At 48.1% G+C, this 18,871-nt stretch overlaps 1 protein-coding gene across 1 annotated transcript in view; it reads left to right on the plus strand.

Annotated features, from left to right (window-relative positions):
- Nucleotides 1-18,572, plus strand: part of LOC102423526 (PWWP domain-containing protein MUM1) — a 20,389-nt gene extending 1,817 nt beyond the window's left edge. Inside the window, exons 2-13 of the mRNA XM_006101792.3 lie at nucleotides 81-163; nucleotides 1,874-1,944; nucleotides 3,320-3,973; nucleotides 5,377-5,478; nucleotides 7,513-7,583; nucleotides 9,419-9,495; nucleotides 10,129-10,189; nucleotides 12,132-12,207; nucleotides 12,669-12,719; nucleotides 13,266-13,702; nucleotides 15,218-15,306; nucleotides 18,220-18,572. Coding sequence (XP_006101854.1) covers nucleotides 81-163; nucleotides 1,874-1,944; nucleotides 3,320-3,973; nucleotides 5,377-5,478; nucleotides 7,513-7,583; nucleotides 9,419-9,495; nucleotides 10,129-10,189; nucleotides 12,132-12,207; nucleotides 12,669-12,719; nucleotides 13,266-13,702; nucleotides 15,218-15,306; nucleotides 18,220-18,274 — 1,827 coding nt within the window. The 3' untranslated portion in view covers nucleotides 18,275-18,572. The remainder of the gene's footprint in view (nucleotides 1-80; nucleotides 164-1,873; nucleotides 1,945-3,319; nucleotides 3,974-5,376; nucleotides 5,479-7,512; nucleotides 7,584-9,418; nucleotides 9,496-10,128; nucleotides 10,190-12,131; nucleotides 12,208-12,668; nucleotides 12,720-13,265; nucleotides 13,703-15,217; nucleotides 15,307-18,219) is intronic.
- The last annotated feature ends 299 nt before the right edge of the window (nucleotides 18,573-18,871 follow it).

The following is an 18,871-nucleotide window of genomic DNA, read 5'->3' on the forward strand; positions in this document are numbered from 1 at the left end:
CCTGTTGTCACTGCTTCTTACTATGTGTCAATTGTTTGTTGTCGTCTTAATAACAAGGATTTTTTTTTTTTTAAACATAGGTTTTGGCCAGAACTGAGATGTCAACAACCAAGAAAAAAAAGAGATTTTTTCTAAATGTTCAAATACTCTCCTTAGACAAAAAGTTAAGTGTTACAGTTTTTTTAAGACTTTTATTTCCTTACTAGGGCCCAGTGCACGAATTCGTGCACCTTGAAAGAAACTGTGGGCTGTGAGGCTGCAGTGGGCACAGGGGTGTCCCCGCCTGGCCCCTCCTGCTGTACCAGCCACACTTGCACCCACTGACAGCACAGAGCGATTGGGCTGGCACCGTCAGTGGGTGCAAAGGGTGGCTGCTTCCCCGATTGCCCCTCAGGAGTAGGGGGAGGTAGAGAAGCCCTCAGGGGTGATCGGGACCAGCAGCCACAGCTTGCACCCGCTGATGGCACCGAGTGATCAGGACCGGCTCCAGGCACCAGCAGTGGGTGCGAGCCGGGCTGGCACCGGGAGCAGGTACGAGTGCTGGGAGCAGGTGAGAGTGCCAAGGCATGCAGGAGCAAAGAATTTTCAGTAACCACCAGAGGCTTGCCCCAATGACAGCGACGGGTGCCCCGCCTTGGTCTGGCGACCCCACTCACCTGCTCCACCATCCCAGCGCGGCCAACACCTGCCATGTTCTGCACACACCCCCTGGTGGTCGGCGCACCTCATAGCGACTGGTTGTTTGGTGGTTTGGTTCCGCTGTTTGGTCTATTTCCATATTAGCCTTTTATTATAGGATAGGATGGGATTTCTGATTACCATGCCCCCACCAAAAAAGTGAAGTGTATGCCTAAAGGCTTATTAACTCTTCAGTTACTGTAACTGATTAGTGCTCATCATAATCTTAAGAAGAAAGTAGCTGATTTTAATTTTATGTCAGTTTGGAAATTGAAGATCTACACGAGGCGTGTGATCTCCAGGGAGACCAGTACAAAAATTGAATAAATATAAAATTACACTAGTGTAAACTCTCATCATTGGTGTTGAAATAGGGGTATTTCCTGCCCACTGATTTGTGTCTTCTCCCCCCACCCCCCCCACCCCCATTTGTGTAATAGACCCATCAGTTTTGAAATATTTGATTTTGAGTCAGTCCCTCTAATAAACTATTGTTTAGAACTCAGAAGGCACACCCATGATTCTGGCAGCACATTACTGTTCTCTTGATTACCTGGAATGGAAGGACATAAGATTATCTAGAAAGAAGATAAAAATACTCAGATCGAGTAGGACTGGCATCGTGTGTCTGGTGGAAGAATTCCCAATTCTAAATAGAGAATTAAAATAAAACCCAGTGGGCTCCCTTTGCAGCTCCCCACCCTCTTTCTTCAGAGCCTCTAAGCTTGTTTAGTCCCCAGCTCACACTTTCCCTGCAGCTGGGGAGGTAATTGAATACTGGAATTTGAAAAGAAAGCACATCCTTTTAAACTAAAACACACCTGCTGAGCTGTAAACATCTATTAGTGACATTATCTGTACTCTGAAAATCTAACTGAAGGAGTTATTTGTGCAGTTGAAAGTAGGATGTGCTTTATTAAAGTCACAATTTGAATTCATTTTTACTCTTAAATCCAGCCAACCTTTTCTGTCTTTTTAAAAGAGGAAACAACCCCACATGAATTATTCACTAGGGTCCTTGCTGACTCAAACCTCAGGCACATGGATTCCTAGTTGGCTGTAACTTGGTTTAAGTGGAAAGTTGAGAAGGAAGAAAACAAGCCTAATTCTTTTGTAATCTAAAGAAAACATGTTTGAAACTCCATGGCCTTGGTGGGTAGCAGGTAGTATATAACAGTCATTTCTTTCCCTGCAGGGTGAGAGTGAAAAGCACAGAAGCCAAGATTCTGAGGAAGTCCCACATCGAGGACATCGCTGCCTTACTGGGTAAGGAACTGTGAGGCCTTACCAAAGGACACGTAGACACTCACCAGTTAGTCTTGTCATCCAGAATTCCTTACCATGGTGTTTATAAAATAGGGTCTGTGTTCCTGTGCCTTTGGAAAAGCAGCTGTTTATTTTTCAAAGCAGGTTTCACCCTTGCACACCCTGGGCATGTCAACCATCACCTCTCAGTTGCCACCATCTGTTTGCTCAGGTTGTGTTGGAGGCCAGTTGTTGGTGGGTGCTTTTATATGAATCACAAGAAGTCCTGTGTTGATGGAGGTTATACCCGCTGAGCTGGGAGATTGCATTTGTCACTAGTTCCCATGAATAGCATCAGGTCTGTGTGTTGGAATGAATAAATGACACTGTTTCAGCAGAGAGGCCAGGCTGAACTCAATGCCCGGAGTGCTCTTTCCTGCCTTTGAGATACCCTTGCAGAAAAGTATGGAAAATTGACCTGCCAACAAGGAGTCCTTTCAGTCGGCTATTTCCCACCCTACCCTCCACCCCAGAATGCATTCCTCCCAAGTTCTCTTTTTAATATATTTTTGTTAATTACAGAGAGGAAGGGAGAGAGCGAGATAGAAACATCAGTGATGGGAGAGAATCATTGATCGGCTGCCTCCTGCACGCCCCCCCACTGGCAGTCATGCCTGTGCTCTGACCAGGAATAGAACCATGACCTCCAGGAATAGAACCGTTCATAGGTTGACGCTCAACCCCTGAGCCACACTGGCTGGGCCCTCCCAATTTTTTATTTCCTTGGAGTGGGTTCTCATTGACCTTGATCGAATTGGAAGTTGTCAGACTACAAGAGGATTTGTGAAACATTTGAATATGTTTTACTGGCAAGATTATTTTGTAATCTGGAGGAATTTATTTTTGTCACTCAATCAAGTTAGGATTATTCAATTTGTTCTTTTAAAAAACTGAGCCCTGCCCTAACTGGTTTGGCTCAGTGGATAGAGCGTCGACCTGCGGACTGGAAGGTCCCAGGTTCGATTCCGGTCAAGTGCATGTACCTTGGTTTCGGACACATCCCCAATAGGAGGTGTGCAGGAGGCAGCTGATCAATGTTTCTCTCCCATAGATGTTTCTGACTCTATTCCTCTCTGTAAAAATCAATAAAATATATTTTTAAAAAATAAAATAAAATAAAAATAAAAAACTGAGCCCTGCAGCCCTGAATGCAGACCACAGCCAGTTATGGTTTTGCAGCTCTGTCCCCCTTTGGGGAAGACAGAGGAGAAGTGTCAGTTCTCCCTTTCGGTGGAAAACTAGCTATAGAATGAGACAGAGCCTGTAAAGTGATGCTCTGATGGCAGTGCCCGGGCACCTGGACGTCACCAGGCTTTGTTTATTTACCATCCTTCAGCCTCACAGAACAAGGTTTCAGCCAAACCTGTGGAGGAGTTGACCTACAGACGGTCACTTAGAGTGGCTCTGGATATTTTGAATGAGAAAACCCATTCTCATCAAGAAAACTCTTCAAGGGAAGAAAGAACTGCTGTGTCTGCAGGAGAGAAGCACATGGAACTGGCATCCTCACTCTGTGATCCCAACCCTTCATCTCTTCTCCATGAGGGGGTGTTGGGCAGTTCCGGATCTGAGAGGAGGCTACGCGGACATCAGAAGCTGTCGGGCTCGTCCACTAGTGAAAATGAGATCAAGTGCCAAATGGACAACAAGAAGGGGGTTGGGGAAAATGAAAGCCCACTTATCCGGGTGGTCTCAGCTGGAGGTGGCTCTCGGGACCGGAGTGGGTCAAGAATACACCTCAAAAATGGGACGACCCTGAGTAAAAGGGGAAGGAATTTGGCACAGGAGCCCAGCAGGTGTCAGAATGGCTCTTCACTTTCAGTGGGAGATCAGGAAAGAGAGAGTGAGGAAAAGACGGACAGCTCTGCAGTCCTGAGCTCACCTTCTGCAGCTATGGAGCAGGGTCTGTGTGCCAAAGGTCGCCACTCAGTTTCGCCATCAGGCAGCCCCACTGTGCACCCAGCCTACCCGGATGTTCACGGCCCACCCGGTAAGCAGCTGTGCTCTGGTGGCAGCCAGAGGTCAGGGCTAAGGGGATGCATGACTCTGGGAAGTACCAGTAGACTTGGCCCTTCCATCCTCCTCACTCCCTCCGATAACACAAGTCTTCCTGTCCTGGAGGAAGGTAGGTCTGTTTTGGCGCTGGGACAGGGTGGGGTTCTGATCTTCCCTCAGCCAGATCCAGAGCCAGGCCCCATGTATTTTTAACCAGATCTTAATGAGATCAGTACCAGAATAGATCCAAAACAAAGATTTCCCAGTTCCTTTTTTGTCTGACTCTTGAACTGGGCTTTAATGACTCCACTTGTCCCCATATTTGTGTTGTTGTTTTTGTTTTGAAGGGGAGGGAGGAGTTGGAGTGGGCCTGGGGCAGTGTGCCTGCAGACCTGTCGTGGGCGGCACTGTATTTGTGAGAATGCTCCCTTCCAGGATTGACTCCTTTTTTCTTAAACGGTTGCAGAAGTGAGAACACAGGAATCTCTAAGTCAGTGGTTCTCAACTTTCCTAATGCCGTGACCCTTTAATACAGTTCCTCGTGTTGTGGTGACCCCCAACCATAAAATTATTTTCGTTACTGTTATGAATCATAATGTAAATATCTGATATGCAGGATGTATTTTCATTGTTACAAATTGAACATAATTAAAGCATAGTGATTAATCACAAAAACAATATGTAATTATATATGTGTTTTCCGATGGTCTTAGGCGACCCCTGTGAAAGGGTTGTTCGACCCCCAAAGGGTCTCGACCCACAGGTTGAGATCCGCTGCTCTAAGTGATGAACTCACTATAGAGGTTTCTGACTTCCCGTGTAGACACATTTCTATGCAGCTGCAGTCAGACTCTATGATTTTTTCCATTTTCACATCGTAACACCCCACTTATTTTTGAAACGCTAATTGAGAACTCTTCATTTCTGCTTGCTGGGGTGTCTCGAGTTCTCACTACCCACCTGCTGCTCAGGGTTCTGCCCTGAGTCTAAACTTCCTTCATGAGGCCCATACCCTGGCATATTTGCAGGCTGCAGGGAACTGTTTGCAACCTCCCTGTGTTGTGACTACAGCCCTGCCTTGTCTCCCAGTTGTGTCACTGTCCCTGCATATCCACTGAATGCTTCGCACCTGAAAGGGATCCTGCCCAGAATCCAGTCAATCTCTTGTGACTTCCATTGTTTTTTTGCCTTCCAGCCTGGACATCCCCTCTCTGTCTCAGCCTCTGTCTCATGTATTTGTCTTTTAAATGCCCTCTAATGGAAATGTGCCCCACTCGAATCGGGCACTGTGGAAGTCTGTGTAACATGGATCTGTTTTCACTTATGGTCACAGATCACAAAGTGTTTCTTGGGGGATGAGTCATTCACCATGAAAGCCTAATCTGACATTTTTGGCAGACCATCAGTCTTCTGAAGAGTCAATGGAGTTTGATCCTGTTAATTCCATCCTGGAGGAGGATGAGGAGGAGGAGGAGCCCCCAAGAATCCTTTTATATCACGGTAAGGCTTGAGAATGACCCAGGGGTAGGGGGAACACTCTCGGATGTCTCAATCCTCTGGAAGGAAATATGCGTTCCTGGACCTCTGACACCTTTGCCTGAAGGTCTATTGCTCTTTCATTTTTCTCCTACTGAGCCAAGACCTTGGAAAGTGCCTAATTTTTGGTTCCCTGCCTTAAGCTAAACCACACAAAGGAAGGAGAGACTCTTTGTCAGCACGGGGCTTTCTTTCCTTGTCCCTCGTGGGAACAGGACAATCAAACAGGTGGGCTCCCCAGCCACCGTTGGAGTGTGGCCTGGCCCCCCTTATAGGCCTTTGGAGATGGTGCCTGTGTGTCTTTTAGAGGCAGGAGTTCTCTCCCTCCCACACATGTTGCCTGCTCTGAACAGACCACCCTGGACAGATAAGAGCTGGGGACCCAGAATGTACACCAACACCACCAGGTCCTTTAGTTTTCTGAAATAATTGATTGAGAACCAGTTCCCTTGTTAGACTTGCCTATTACCCTCTCAGGTTAACAGAATCTAGTGTTTTTGTCTTTTTTTTTTTAACCTTTTGATTTTGAAAGAATTGTAGATTCACAGGATGTTGCAGAACTAGCACAGGAAAGGATGGAGACCTGTCCCCTAGCCTTCCAATGGCAACAGCTTGCAGGACAAGGAAGCCACGTACAGCCCCAGGGTGTCCCATGTCTCCCATGCCGCCTACATACCCTTGTCACGCAGTCTTTTCCCAACTGCGACCCTTCAGTCTGTAGGCCAACGCTCTAACCACTGAGCACTGGCCAGGGCATAATTCGGACATTTTTTACATTTCCACATGGTGTTCTGATTATTCTCAGTGGAAACTAGTTACTATTTACTAGGATTGATGGGTGATCACATACTGAGCCTTAGCTACCGTCAGTGTCTAGATTGTCCCACAGCTCTGGGGCCACAGTGTCTGTGGCACACGCTTCTGGGAAATAACTCCGTAGCATCAGCTCCTGGAGCAGGGCTTCCTGGGCCACAGAAGGGACACTGCCTTCTTCCAGAGGAGCATGTCCATCCCCACAGCCACCAGCAGGGGGTCAGGTTGCCTTGGCCCCCAAACTTGGGTATTTGCTTTTTCTCCTGGTGTCTGCTTCCATTTGGTGTGGGTATTCTGTCTGGATCTTTACTCTTGGTCTCTTAGTTGGCCGTCTGCACCTGGACCCATTGTCTTCTGAGGAAGGGAGGCTTCTCAGGGGAAAACAGCCCCTCACAGACCTGTGGAAGGCAGTTTCCCAGTTTGCCTCTGTCCTCCCTCAGTCTCGCTTCTCACTCTGTAAACTTTTAACTGTTAGATAGTTGGACAGCACGCCTCCCTTCTCCCACAGTAGTGTCAGACAAAGGATCTTGGCTCTTTGTCAAATACCAGCCTTCTCCAAGGTTTTGTTACCCAGTTTTTTAAACATTTAGATTATTTACTCATTTGGGAGTTTTTGGTGGAAAATAGTTTAATTTTGTTCAGAAATGACTTTATAGTTCTCTGATGGTTATTTAAATAATTCTCCTTCTTTTCCCTTAAAGTCTCCAGTTCCTCAGACAGATGAGCTTCTCAGAAACTGAGTTTTCACGTTGGGTCTTCATTGCGTGCTACTGGCTCCTTTCTGTTTTCTATCAACACTTTTTTAAAAAGTTTATTTTGGAGTAATTTGAGATTTACAGAGACGTTAACATGGTACAGAGTCCCTGCTACCAGCTTCCCCTGTTTCACAAACACTGTGTGACTATGGCATGTTGTCACCATTTGGAAACTAACATGGTGCCTCACTCTTAACTGCTCGGTGTGCTTGACCAAAATCGACCCGTGACTGTTCAGTTCTCGGGCTGACAGTCTATCCACTGAGCCAAACCAGCTAGGGCAGTCCTTGAGATCTTTTAAGTGAGCTGTGGTAACGTCATATTTAAACATTATCACAGTAACTGTTTTCTCAAGCTGATGCATTTGCTGCTTGCCATGGATCTGACTTATCTGTTCTGTCTTTTTGTTTTTCTTTCTTTTTAATTCTAGAACCAAGTTCGTTTGAAGTAGGAATGCTGGTCTGGCTTAAATACCAAAAGTACCCCTTCTGGCCCGCAGTGGTAAGAACAACTCTATCTCCTAAGTGCAGTTACTTGGCCCCCTCAATGTTGAACCTGGCAAATGTTTTCACATTATTTCTAGGAAAAGTGTTGGGCTTAGAGGCAGGATTTCTGAAAACACATGTACCTGAATAAAGGGAGTGTAGTCATGGTGTCACCACTCATAACGTTTACCCGTCAGATTTTCACCACCAGGCTCAGAAAACCTGCTTGAAAAAAATATCCACCATTTATTCATTTTAAGTGTGCATTTCAGAGTTTCTCCTCTGTAGGAGCTTTTTAGTCTTTTAGATTTTGGGGTAGGAAGCCATTGTGCATATGAAAAAAGGCATTTGAGGTCCTGGCCAAGTAGCTCATTTGGTTAGAGCATCAACCTGATAATGCCAAGGTTGCAGGTTCAGTCCCCGATCAGGGCACATGTAAGTATCAACCAATAATGCATAAATAGTGGAACAACAAATCAGTGTTTTGTGGGGGGTTTTTCCTCTCTCTTTTCCTCCTTCCTCTCTCTGTCTAAAATAAATCAAATCAGTAAATAATAAATAAATAAAAACAGGCATTTGAGATCCTGCCCAGTGCCCCACTGTGGTGAATAAGCTCAAATGTAGCCAAGTTTGAGGATTTGCTTTTAAGCTGGATGTTGCAAACAATCAGTTTATTGTTTAGGCAAAGGCACTGTCTTGGCTACTCTTTATCTTTCTTCAGCTGAGACAGGATCTGCATAATTCTAGCCAGAGTTCTTTAATTTTTAGTGAGAGACAGTGGCCTTTAAGTTGGAAAGGTATTAGTCTAGTCAGGAGCAGCTGTGTTGTCTGGATGAGTCTGACCTGCAGTCAGCGGGCCTCCTTGCACAGGGCAGCAGCATGGCTTCAGGAAGGGCAGACCCTGCAGTGTTTGTGGATAGAATTTGTAGCTAGAGCACACATCTGGTGAGTGGGCGTTTCAGAAAGCCCCTGGCACAATTGTGGTAGCCTTTACCGGGGCCCCCTCCTCCCTCCAGTACCCCCTTCCCAAGAGATGTCACAACCTGCTTACAGTAGGCACCCTTTTCTCTGCCCTTTCAGCCCTTTCCTCATTTCCACCACTTCCCTGGGGGCCCTGCTGGTTAACGGGTCACCAACATGACATTCTTGGGGCATCGGTGTCCACACCCACCCTTGTCAGTGAACCCTGTGTGCAGCCTGTGAGGCAATACAGAAAGGGGCTCCTTGGCCCTTTTGTCCAAGGACATGGGTTTGGGTCAGGCCCTGCCTCTGTCTCGTGCCCTTGGCTGGTCCTGAACTAGCCCTGCTTGGCCACAGGTCAGTCAGCCATGGCAATTACATAGAGGTGACTGCTAACAGCAGAAGTAGTTTCTTTTATTTAAAATTTTAAGAAAACCCTGCCTGATTCTGCTCAGTTGTCAAACCCCTTAGAGCAGCGGTTCTCAACCTGTGGGTCGCAACCCCTTTGGGGGTCGGACGACCCTTTCACAGGGGTCGCCTAAGACCATCCTGCATATCAGATATTTACATTATGATTCATAACAGTAGCAACATTACAGTTATGAAGTAGCAACGAAAATAATTTTATGGTTGGGTCACAACATGAGGAACTGTATTTAAAGGGCCAGAAGGTTGAGAACCACTGCCTTAGAGCCATGCATGCAGCAAAACTTGGGCAGTTCGTAAGCATGTTACCATGTGGACTTCACTTCAGTCCCCCAGCCAGCGGCATTCCCTGTCACAGGTGTCAGTTGGTTACCTCTTGCTCAATGAGATGGTGTCAAAAAAGGATTTAAAACCCATGGCTTTTCCTGGTTTCTTGATGCTTTGTTTTCTTGGCTTTGCCCATAGGTCAAGAACGTGAAGCGGAGAGAAAAGAAAGCGAGTGTGCTTTTCATTGAAGGACACATGGACCCGAAAGGGCGAGGGTGAGCCCATCATCCCTGGCTCTTTACGGACGCTTCCCGGAATAGGCGCTGGGGAGCAGGCATCCGGGGCCTGCCAGGTCACACAGCTCAGTTTCCCAACCTTTATTTGCGGGCTTTGAAAGGCCACCCAGCCAGACATGCACCAGACCCCCATTTCCCAGAAACTAGCAAAGGTGGCTCCCTCCATGCAGGTTGTGAACAGGGACCCTGCCTTAGTCTGAATTTTGTCATGTGGATAGTTGTCGGTCTTTCTCAACTTGCCCTTGGTCCTGGGATGAGAATACACACAATGTGTCACTGCTCCCAGCGAGCTCAGCAGGCACCACACCACTCTGCACCGAAGCTACTGTAGAGCTGGTCCTGTCTGATCCTCTGGCACTTCGGTGCTGCCACCCCTCCTTTGGTCACCAGCAGTGTAGAGATTGGGCCCTGGCATCTCTGTCCCCTTAGGGACCCATGCAAGGGTACCTGTCACTCCAGGGCATGGCTCCAAGGGGCTTCCTTGGGCACCTGGGCACAGCAGTTGCCTTGGGTGACCTGGTCTGGCAGAGGCCCCTCCTAACTGTCAGAGGAAGACAATGTCTGTTCACGTGGTGCCTTACGTCTCTGTTACCTTGCCTCTGCTTTCTGCAGCATCACAGTGCCTCTCAAGAGGCTGAAGCACTTCGACTGTAAAGAGAAGCAGGCGCTTCTGGTAGGTTGCTTGTTATCTGTGCTTCACTAAATAGCTCCCTTATGACTGTCCTTTGTGTAGCCTTTGAAACCACTATCATAGGGTGCTACTAGCACCTGCCCTGCCTGCTTTGGCCACTATCCTCGGGTTCCTGCCGGGGCCCTCAACTACCCAGGAGCTTGCCACCTGTCTGTCTTGTGGTTCAGGGGTGGAAACAGGCTGTGGCAGGGGAACTGTTTGTCCCAGGCTAGGGGCTAAGGTGGCAGAGAGGCTGGACATGAGGCCTGTTCCCTCTGGCTCCTTCTGAGGCCGCCCCTTGCGATGAGGCACAGGGCCTCTTGGAGTAAGGACCCTGCCCACCCGGTGCCTGAGCACAGCATGAGTTGGGGTCAGGACACTCCCCAGGCTACCTGCTCTGCTTCCAGTGGCCAAGTCCCCACAATTCTGTGATCAGCTTTGTTACCCATGAGCCATGAGGTATTGCTCCTTCAAAACCCTGTCCAGTTTTGAAACACTGCTCTTTGTTGTTCCAGCTTTCAAAAATACAAACCAAAACTGGGCAGGGAGGTGAGGCTTCTGCCTGCACCCACTCTGGGGGTTCCCATGGCAGTTGCCAGGGTTTCCTGGGTTTCCAGGTTGGGAAGCAGTCTGTGTCTGAGCTGTATCCTCAAGAGTGCTGGGATCTGGGAAGCCCGCTGCCCACTCCTGTGTTGTTTCCTGAGGCATCAGGCCTCAGGCTGCAGGGACAGGTGGGCGTTTGGAAGATTGGCTCCCATACCAGACTCTTCCCTTCCTTTCCCCCCTGATATGCCCATCTCCACAACGTGAGCCTTGCTCCATCTGTTTTGTCTGCTACATCTAACCCACAACCAGTGCTGGGTGCCCAACCCCCATCAGAGTGCTTGTCGGTGGGGCCTGGTTCTAGTCTTATAGGGTTCTCTGCTCCCTGAATGCCAGTCTGTAAGTACAGGGAGCTACTCACCCAGCCTTCCAGGCCACTGACTCCTCTAAGTGCTATGTGCATTCTTAGGGTCCTGGTAGCTTTCCCAGGTGGGGAGGAGGAGGGGCTGCCATGGTGCAGAAAGCAGAGTAGGAATCTTGCCTTAGGATCTGTTACAAGATGATGTGTGGGCCTCTTGTGGTCTAGATTCCTGGAGGGCATCTGTGGCCAGTTTCCTCTTCCCCATATTCCCCTGTGAGATGAGTGTGTAGGGGAGCACGAGGTGGGTCCTCTGAGTAGCAGTGAGCAGCACATCCAGGGGGTGTCGCCTGTTCTAAATATTGATGGATTGGCTCTCACGGTCTCTGCTGGCCCTTGGGTGACTATCACTGCTTTGTGGCATCTGTAGGCCCCTGTGTGTCTCCTTCCCTGGTGCTACACTGTCTGCCATCCCAGGTGCCAGTTAGTTTGGCCTTCTCCCGCTAGAGCTGCTTGCTGTGCTTGCATCCCTTGCCTGCTTCATGTGGTGACCACAGGAGGGTGGCCAGGCCAAGGCAGCAGTAACGCAGGACGTGGGTTTGTCTTGAGCCTGTGGACATTTCCTGGGAACCCGTCCCAGCTCAGGGAGCCTTGCCGGTTATATTGTTCTTGGTTTGATGGTGGCCAAATGTCACTCCCTTTAGGCTTAGACTGTCCCTCTAAGTGCTGGGCACAAAGACGTCTCTTAAAAGGATTTATTTCTCACTTGAAGGTCCTCTCCCTATGATGGTCATGGCAACTGCAGTTCGGGGTGTTTATCCACCTTCTCTTTGAGTCTTCAGGCCTCTGGCCCAGAGACAGGCTCACAAGGCACTATGTTCTGAGCAGCCTGGCCCCAGAGCTGGGCCTTGCCAGGCATTCCCTGCCAGCCTTGGGAGCCTGCCCGGGGCCATCTGCTGGGTCCCCTTCCTAGATAAGGGTACTGAGCCGGCAAGAGGAGTCCCAGCAGACTCCTATTGACACCTGCTATCTCTCTTGTTGCAGAATGAGGCTAAGGAGGACTTCGACCAGGCCATTGGCTGGTGTGTCTCCCTGATCACTGATTACAGGGTCCGGCTCGGTACGTGGGACCTCCACAGCCTTGGACAAAGGGAGTGGGTGGAGGCAGCAGCATGGGGGCCTCCTCTGCAGACCCTCTGGTGGTCAAGGCTGAGCACAGCCCATTCCCCATGGTAGTCTGGCCTAGCCCTTGACAGTTGTGTCCCCAGTACAGGTGTACAAGCAGGCACCCAGGAAGAGGTGGTGATGTTGGACATGGACAAAAGATGGGGCCTCCTTTGAACCAGAGCTGGTTTCTGTCCACCCCAAGTTGGGCTGTTGGGAATTGGGAATCTGAATCAGGCTTGTTAGCAGAAACTCCTGGCCTTTTCGTGGCCTCGGGCTCCGTGCTGCACCAGCCCTTCCACTAGAAGGGGTCTCATTGGGGCTGATGTGTTGTCGGAGCATCCAGACCCTACAACCTGAAAGGGGTTTCTAGAGCCTGCCTCATGTGCGCCTTCTCCCCTTCTCCCTCCTCTGCAGGCTGTGGTTCCTTCTCTGGCTCTTTCCTGGAATATTATGCAGCGAATATAAGTAAGTCCACCAGCTCCTCTTGAAAAGTGTGGCCTGCTTTTTAGTCTAAAAGTAACAGGTCCCCAAGCCTTCTCCTGGATGGTGGGATCGTTTAGCCTGGTATCCACAGGGCACCCCCAGGTCTCCTTTCCCTCCCTGCCATAGGGGCCTGGACAGCAGGTCCACTTCTAAAACTGCCCTGTCAGTGATAACGCCCAAACGTTAAAATATATGAACAGTACTTTTTGTCTTCCTTCCTTGTCTCTCTGTTTTCATTTAGTGACAGTCACACATACATACTTTCCCATTCCCCCCATCCTTAAAGAGGGAGATAGATGAATTAATGCTTCTTTTGGGGGCTGTAGGGGCTCTGCTCTTTCAAGTTAAACTTGGCTAAAGGGCAGAGTTGAGGGAATGATGAGGGCTTCTGCCAGAGGAAGAACCCTTTAGGAATGTGGCTGCCCCAGTGTCCGCATGGCCTGGGGTCTGCCCCATACTCCCGGGACATAGTAAAGGGACCCCACCTGGCCGGCAGGTCCACAGACGCATGCCTTGCCTTCTCTATAGGCTATCCTGTCCGCAAGTCCATCCAGCAGGATGTCTTGGGGACCCGATTCCCTCGGCTCTGCCATGAGGATCCTGAGATGCCTCTGGCTGGTAGTCCCTGGGGCAGGAGGCAGCCCTGCAGAAAAGTCTTGCCCGATCGATCACGAGCTGCCCGGGACCGGGCCAACCAAAAGCTGGTGGAGTACATCGTGAAGACGAGGGGCGCTGAGAACCACCTGCGGGCCATCTTGAAGAACAGGAAGCCATCCAGGTGGCTGCAGACGTTTCTGAACTCTGGGCAGTATGTGACATGTGTAGAGACGTACCTGGAAGATGAGGAACAGCTGGACTTGGTGGTGAAATACTTGCAAGGGGTCTACCGGGAAACAGGCAGCAGGATGCTGACGCAGATCAACGGTGACCAAATCCGCTTCATCCTGGACGTCCTTCTGCCTGAAGTGAGTGGCCAGCAAGACATCCTGTGCATGAGGGTGGTGGGGGTCTGTGGTGTGGGCCCAACTATAGACCCAGCCCACTTTTGCCCCGGCATGGGCTGTACCAGGCATGGGGCATGGGGCGGTTTGATGCTAGAATGTCACCCTTCCAGAATCTGCCTGGAGGGGATTCATGGAGTCCCAGCCCTCCTGGCCATTCCGTGGGCAGTGGCACAGGGCTAGGGTGTTCTGATCTCATCGCCAGCCCTGGGGGAAGAAGATGCAGGCTTCATCTGCATGTACTGGTAGTGATTGTTCCAGAATTTACTCTGGAAATGGGAGTTTTAACTTTCCTCAGTACTGGGGCTGGGCTGGGCAAGGAGCAGACACAGCTCCTAGGTTACTGTGAAATTCAGAATGGGCACTGCTGGGTGTGTATGCATAGTGTGGACAAGATATTGACAAATGAAAATATGTTGAACTTTACAATTGTTGCAAGTCCCAAATATATATATATATATATATATATATATATATATATATATTTTTTTTTTTTTTTAAAGAATATCGTGAACCCTTATGTGCTCATTACCTGGCTGGAATGGTGACCTCAGTCCATATGTGCCTCCAGTCCTTCCCCCAAATTATTTTTTTTGGGCGGAGGGGAATCCCAAACATGTAAAAAAAATTGGGATATATATATACATATACATATATATACACACACACACACACACACATATATATATATATATATATATATATATATATATATAATTTTTTAAATTGAGTTTAGAGAGAGAGAGGAAAGGGGAAAGAGAGAGAAACATCAACTTGCTGTTACAACTATTTATGCATTTATTAGATGATTCTTGTATGTGCCCTAACTGGGGATTGAACCTGCAACCTTGGCACATTGGGATGATGCTCTAACCAACTGAGCTACTTGGCCAGGGCCCAAATGTTTTTTATTCATAAATGCTTCCTTGTGTATCTTTAAAATGGGATAATCCTGCTTCCTGGGAACATTTGGGGTTGTCACTCTAAGTGTACTCCTGGCATCAAGGAGGTGGGGCCAAGATACTGCTCATCAACCCAAGACAGCCCCACAAAGAATGACCTGGCCCTGATGTCTTTTGATATAACCACAATGCTATTATTTCAGCTAAAAAAATTGACAATGATTCCTTGATATCAGGCATCTATTATGTATTCAAATCATCACTATTGTACCTTTTTATTTTTTAACAGTAAACTCAAAATTTTTCTAAAGTGCACTTGTTGGTTTGGGTGCTGCCTTTTGTTATTATATGCTTTTAGTGACAGGAACTCTCGTCTTTAGTTTAGAAGATAATGTTACTGATTTAACTCATAAACTTTATTACAGCAGAGATGTCACGGGTTCCATACATATCTTTTAGGCCATAAATGGGGACGTTTCTGGAGGCCAGCATGTGGTCGAACTGGCCCCTTGCTAATTCTTCATAGCTTGGCGCCGAGAGTGGCCTGACCTGGTGTTGACCTGTTCCCCTCTTGCAGGCCATCATCTGCGCGATTTCTGCGGTGGACAAGGTAGATTACAAGACGGCTGAGAAGAAGTACATCAAAGGACCTTTGCTGAGCTACCGGTAGGCTGCTCAGAGCCTTGCCCCAACCATTTTACAACGTATCTTCCAAGGCTTGTATTTGCACACATGCTAGCAGCTGGGACTGAGGCCCCTCTTCTGGATATGTTGGACTAGATACCCACTTTGGTACATGAGTCACATAAACTTGAAAGTATACATTAGCACTTGGCAGTTGCAATGCCAGACGAACCCGGTGAAGCCAGCAGTGGACGTTCTTGTCCTCTGTCGAGTTTGGGCCGTGGGCCCTGGGCCCTATACTGGATACATACCGAGGACCCATGTAGCACCCTATAGGGGCAGCCAGGGTGACCCCCGGACGTGTACTCGGCCTCTCTGCCTAATCTCTGATTGCTGAGGGCCGATACTGTATTTTCAACTCTCCCCTGTGCTGCAGTGGCATGGCTGTTTGAAAACAGGAAGCACTCATCCTGATGGGTATTCACCAGTCAGAGAAGGCTCTGATCAAGACGTTTCTCTCACATTGGTGTGGTGAGCTGCCCTTGGAGTTCTGGCCCCGGAGCCCCTAATCCCTTCTGGGCATGTTGCCAGGTCTTGCTGGAAACAGGCGTGGCTGCGTGCCAGTGACAAGCTGAAGACTCAACTAGAGTCACAGGCTAGGGGCTCCCTCCAGGGCTGACTGGGCACTGTCACAGGACACTCGGGGAAGACGCTCGGCATCCTTCCCAGGCAGGGCCCCAGCGTGTGCAGGGAGGGTAGGAGGGCTGCCTGCCGGCCTCAGGGGATGACAGGCCTCCTGTGCAGCTGCCCACAGAAGAGTCAATTGGCTCTGCATGCAGCTCATTTAACAGGACAGGAAGGGCCTTCGGAAACAAATTTGGCATCTCGATTCCTGGATCTCAGGCCTGGCACGATCCATATACAGTCAAGATAGTGGTCTTGGGGGAAGCTGGGCAGAGTAGCTATGTTTGGGAGCTCAAACTTCTGCTCCTGTGATCCTGTCTCCATCTCCACACTCTTCTCTCTGCTGGGTTGCCAGCATTTCTTCACAGCCTCTGCCTGCCATGAACATGTCAAATGCCCACTGGAAATGAGGTTCACCGGCTAACATAACTGAATTAGGGTGAAAACACCGGCCCCATTTTATTCCTCAGGAACACAATTAGTGATTAGCCTCTGTTTCTGTTCTTTCGCCCCAATTTTTAGCCACATGGTCTGTCTGTCATGATATATACCCGTGTCCCTCTTGTTTTATAAGTTAAGAGGTTGTGTAAACGGACTTTACTGTGCATCACTAAGGTGTGTGTGCTGTTTCTGTTGTGCTCATTTTCAGGCTGCCGTGTTTCTTGTTTTGAACTGACGTGTGCACATTTACCTCCAAGGTTCCTGTGTTTACCTGAGCCACCTCTGAATTAATGTGTTTATTTATATCCTGAATGCCGTGGCCAGCCAAGTGATTGTTGACACAGTTTTTCTTAACTGGGAGTCACTTAAAAAGGACAATTTGATCCCTAAACGGTTTGGCTCAGTAGATAGAGTGTCAGCCTGCAGACCCAATGTCCCGGGTTCGATTCCGGTCAAGGGCAAATACCTTGGTTGCAGGGTCCTCCCCGGCTCAGGCCCTGGTAGGGGCTTGTGCAGGAGGCAACCAATCAATGTGTTTCTCTCTCATTGATAATTCTCTCTGTCTTTTTCTTCCACTCTCCCTAGGGATCAATGGAAAAATATCCTTGGGCCCTAACCGGTTTGGCTCAGTGGATAGAGCATCGGCCTGCGGACTCAAGGGTCCCAGGTTCAAATCCAGTCAAGGGCATGTACCTTGGTTGTGGGCACATCCCCAGTAGGGGGTGTGCAGGAGGCAACTCATCGATGTTTCTCTCTCATCGATGTTTCTAACTCTCTAACCCTCTCCCTTCCTCTCTGTAAAAAAATCAATAAAATATATTTTTTTTTAAATTAAAAGAAAAGGAAAGAAAAATATCCTCGGGTGAGGATTAACAACCCCTCCACCCACTCAAAAAAGGACAATTTGAAATTTCATACTTTTAAAAATTGTTTTTTGCCCTGGCTGGGTTGTTTAGTGGTTAGAGTGTTGGCCTTCAGACCCAAGGGTTGTGGGTTTGATTCCCTGTCAAAGGCACATACCATACCTCGGATACAGGTTCCTCAGCCCTGGTAGGAGTGCCTGTGGCAGGCAACCAATCAATATGTCTCTCTCCCCACTCCTTCCCTTCCACTCTCTAGAAATCAGTGGAAAAAATATCCTTTGGTGAGGATTAATTGTTTTTTAAAATATATTTTATTGATTTCAAGAGGAAAGGAGAGGGAGAGAGAGAGAAACATCATTGATGAGAAAGAATCCTTGATTGGCTACCTCCTGCATGCCTCCCACTGGAGATTGAGCCTGCAACCCGGGCATGTGCCCTGACCAGGAATCAAACTTTGACCTCCTGATTCATAGGTTGATGCTCAACCACTGAGCCATGCGGGTCGGGCGAGGATTAATTAATTTTTTAAAAATGTTCTTTATATAGTTGTAGTAAAATATGCATAATACAACTTTATCATCTTAAATCATTTAAACCTTTTCTTTTACTATGATTTTAATGTGGAGAGGGAAAAGAGAGAAAACAACATCAGTTTATTTTTCCACTTATGTATGTATTCATTAGTTGACTCTTGTATATGCCCTGACCGAGGATTGAACCCACAACCTGGGGGTATCCGGACGAGGCTCTAACCAACTGCACTATCTGGCCAGGGCCATCTTAACCATTTTTAAGTGGACAATTCAGCAGCATTGGACACATTCACATTGTCGTCCAAACCATCCCCACCATCCTCCAGGACTTTCCAAACTGAAGCTGCCCCCATCATACATCAACTCCTCTGTTTCATGCTTTTTAAAACACAATTAATTACTAAAATGAAGTTGTCATTTTTTATCTTCTGAAGGGAAAAAGAAATGTTTGACAACCAGCTCCTAGAAGAAAGGAACCAGCGATGCTGATGTGGGAAGGCGCCATCGTGTGTAGTGAGAGTTGCCAGAGGTCCCTGGGCTGTTGCACACGGGTTCTGAAGATGGAACTGGAGAGATGTGTACATCAGATCTGTCTATGGGTTTTATTTTCCTGGCTTTTCAGGGAAGATACAGTTCCTGAAAGGTTTTTGAAAGGACAAAACTGACTCATTTTGCATTATTTCATTACTTGCGACTGTACAGAATAGTTTAATATAAGGTACACATTTGTCTTTTTATGTTAAAAAGCATTGTATCCGATATTAAACAGGAGTTGTTGTTTTTTAAAGAGTCTGATATGAATGTATAGCTCCAGAGATAATCATGTGTTTTTCCATTTCCCCCTCCTTTGTGTGGTTTCCTCTTAAGATGGTTCCTGAGTTTGCTGTGCCTCCTTGTACATTTTTTAGGAAAACCAGTGTTTGTAAAAGGCAGAAACGTGCTTTAGCATTTGCTGTGTTGCTCATGCAGGACAAGAGACAGACATAAATCTTTCTAGAGCCTCTTTCTGCTCGGACTCATGTCGGGTGAGTCTCCGCTCCAGACGATATCGAGGCTGCCTGTCCCCCGTGGATTTCCATGCATGTC

The sequence above is a fragment of the Myotis lucifugus genome, unplaced genomic scaffold (genome assembly GCF_000147115.1).
Source record: "Myotis lucifugus unplaced genomic scaffold, Myoluc2.0 scaffold_383, whole genome shotgun sequence".
Taxonomy (NCBI): domain Eukaryota; kingdom Metazoa; phylum Chordata; class Mammalia; order Chiroptera; family Vespertilionidae; genus Myotis; species Myotis lucifugus.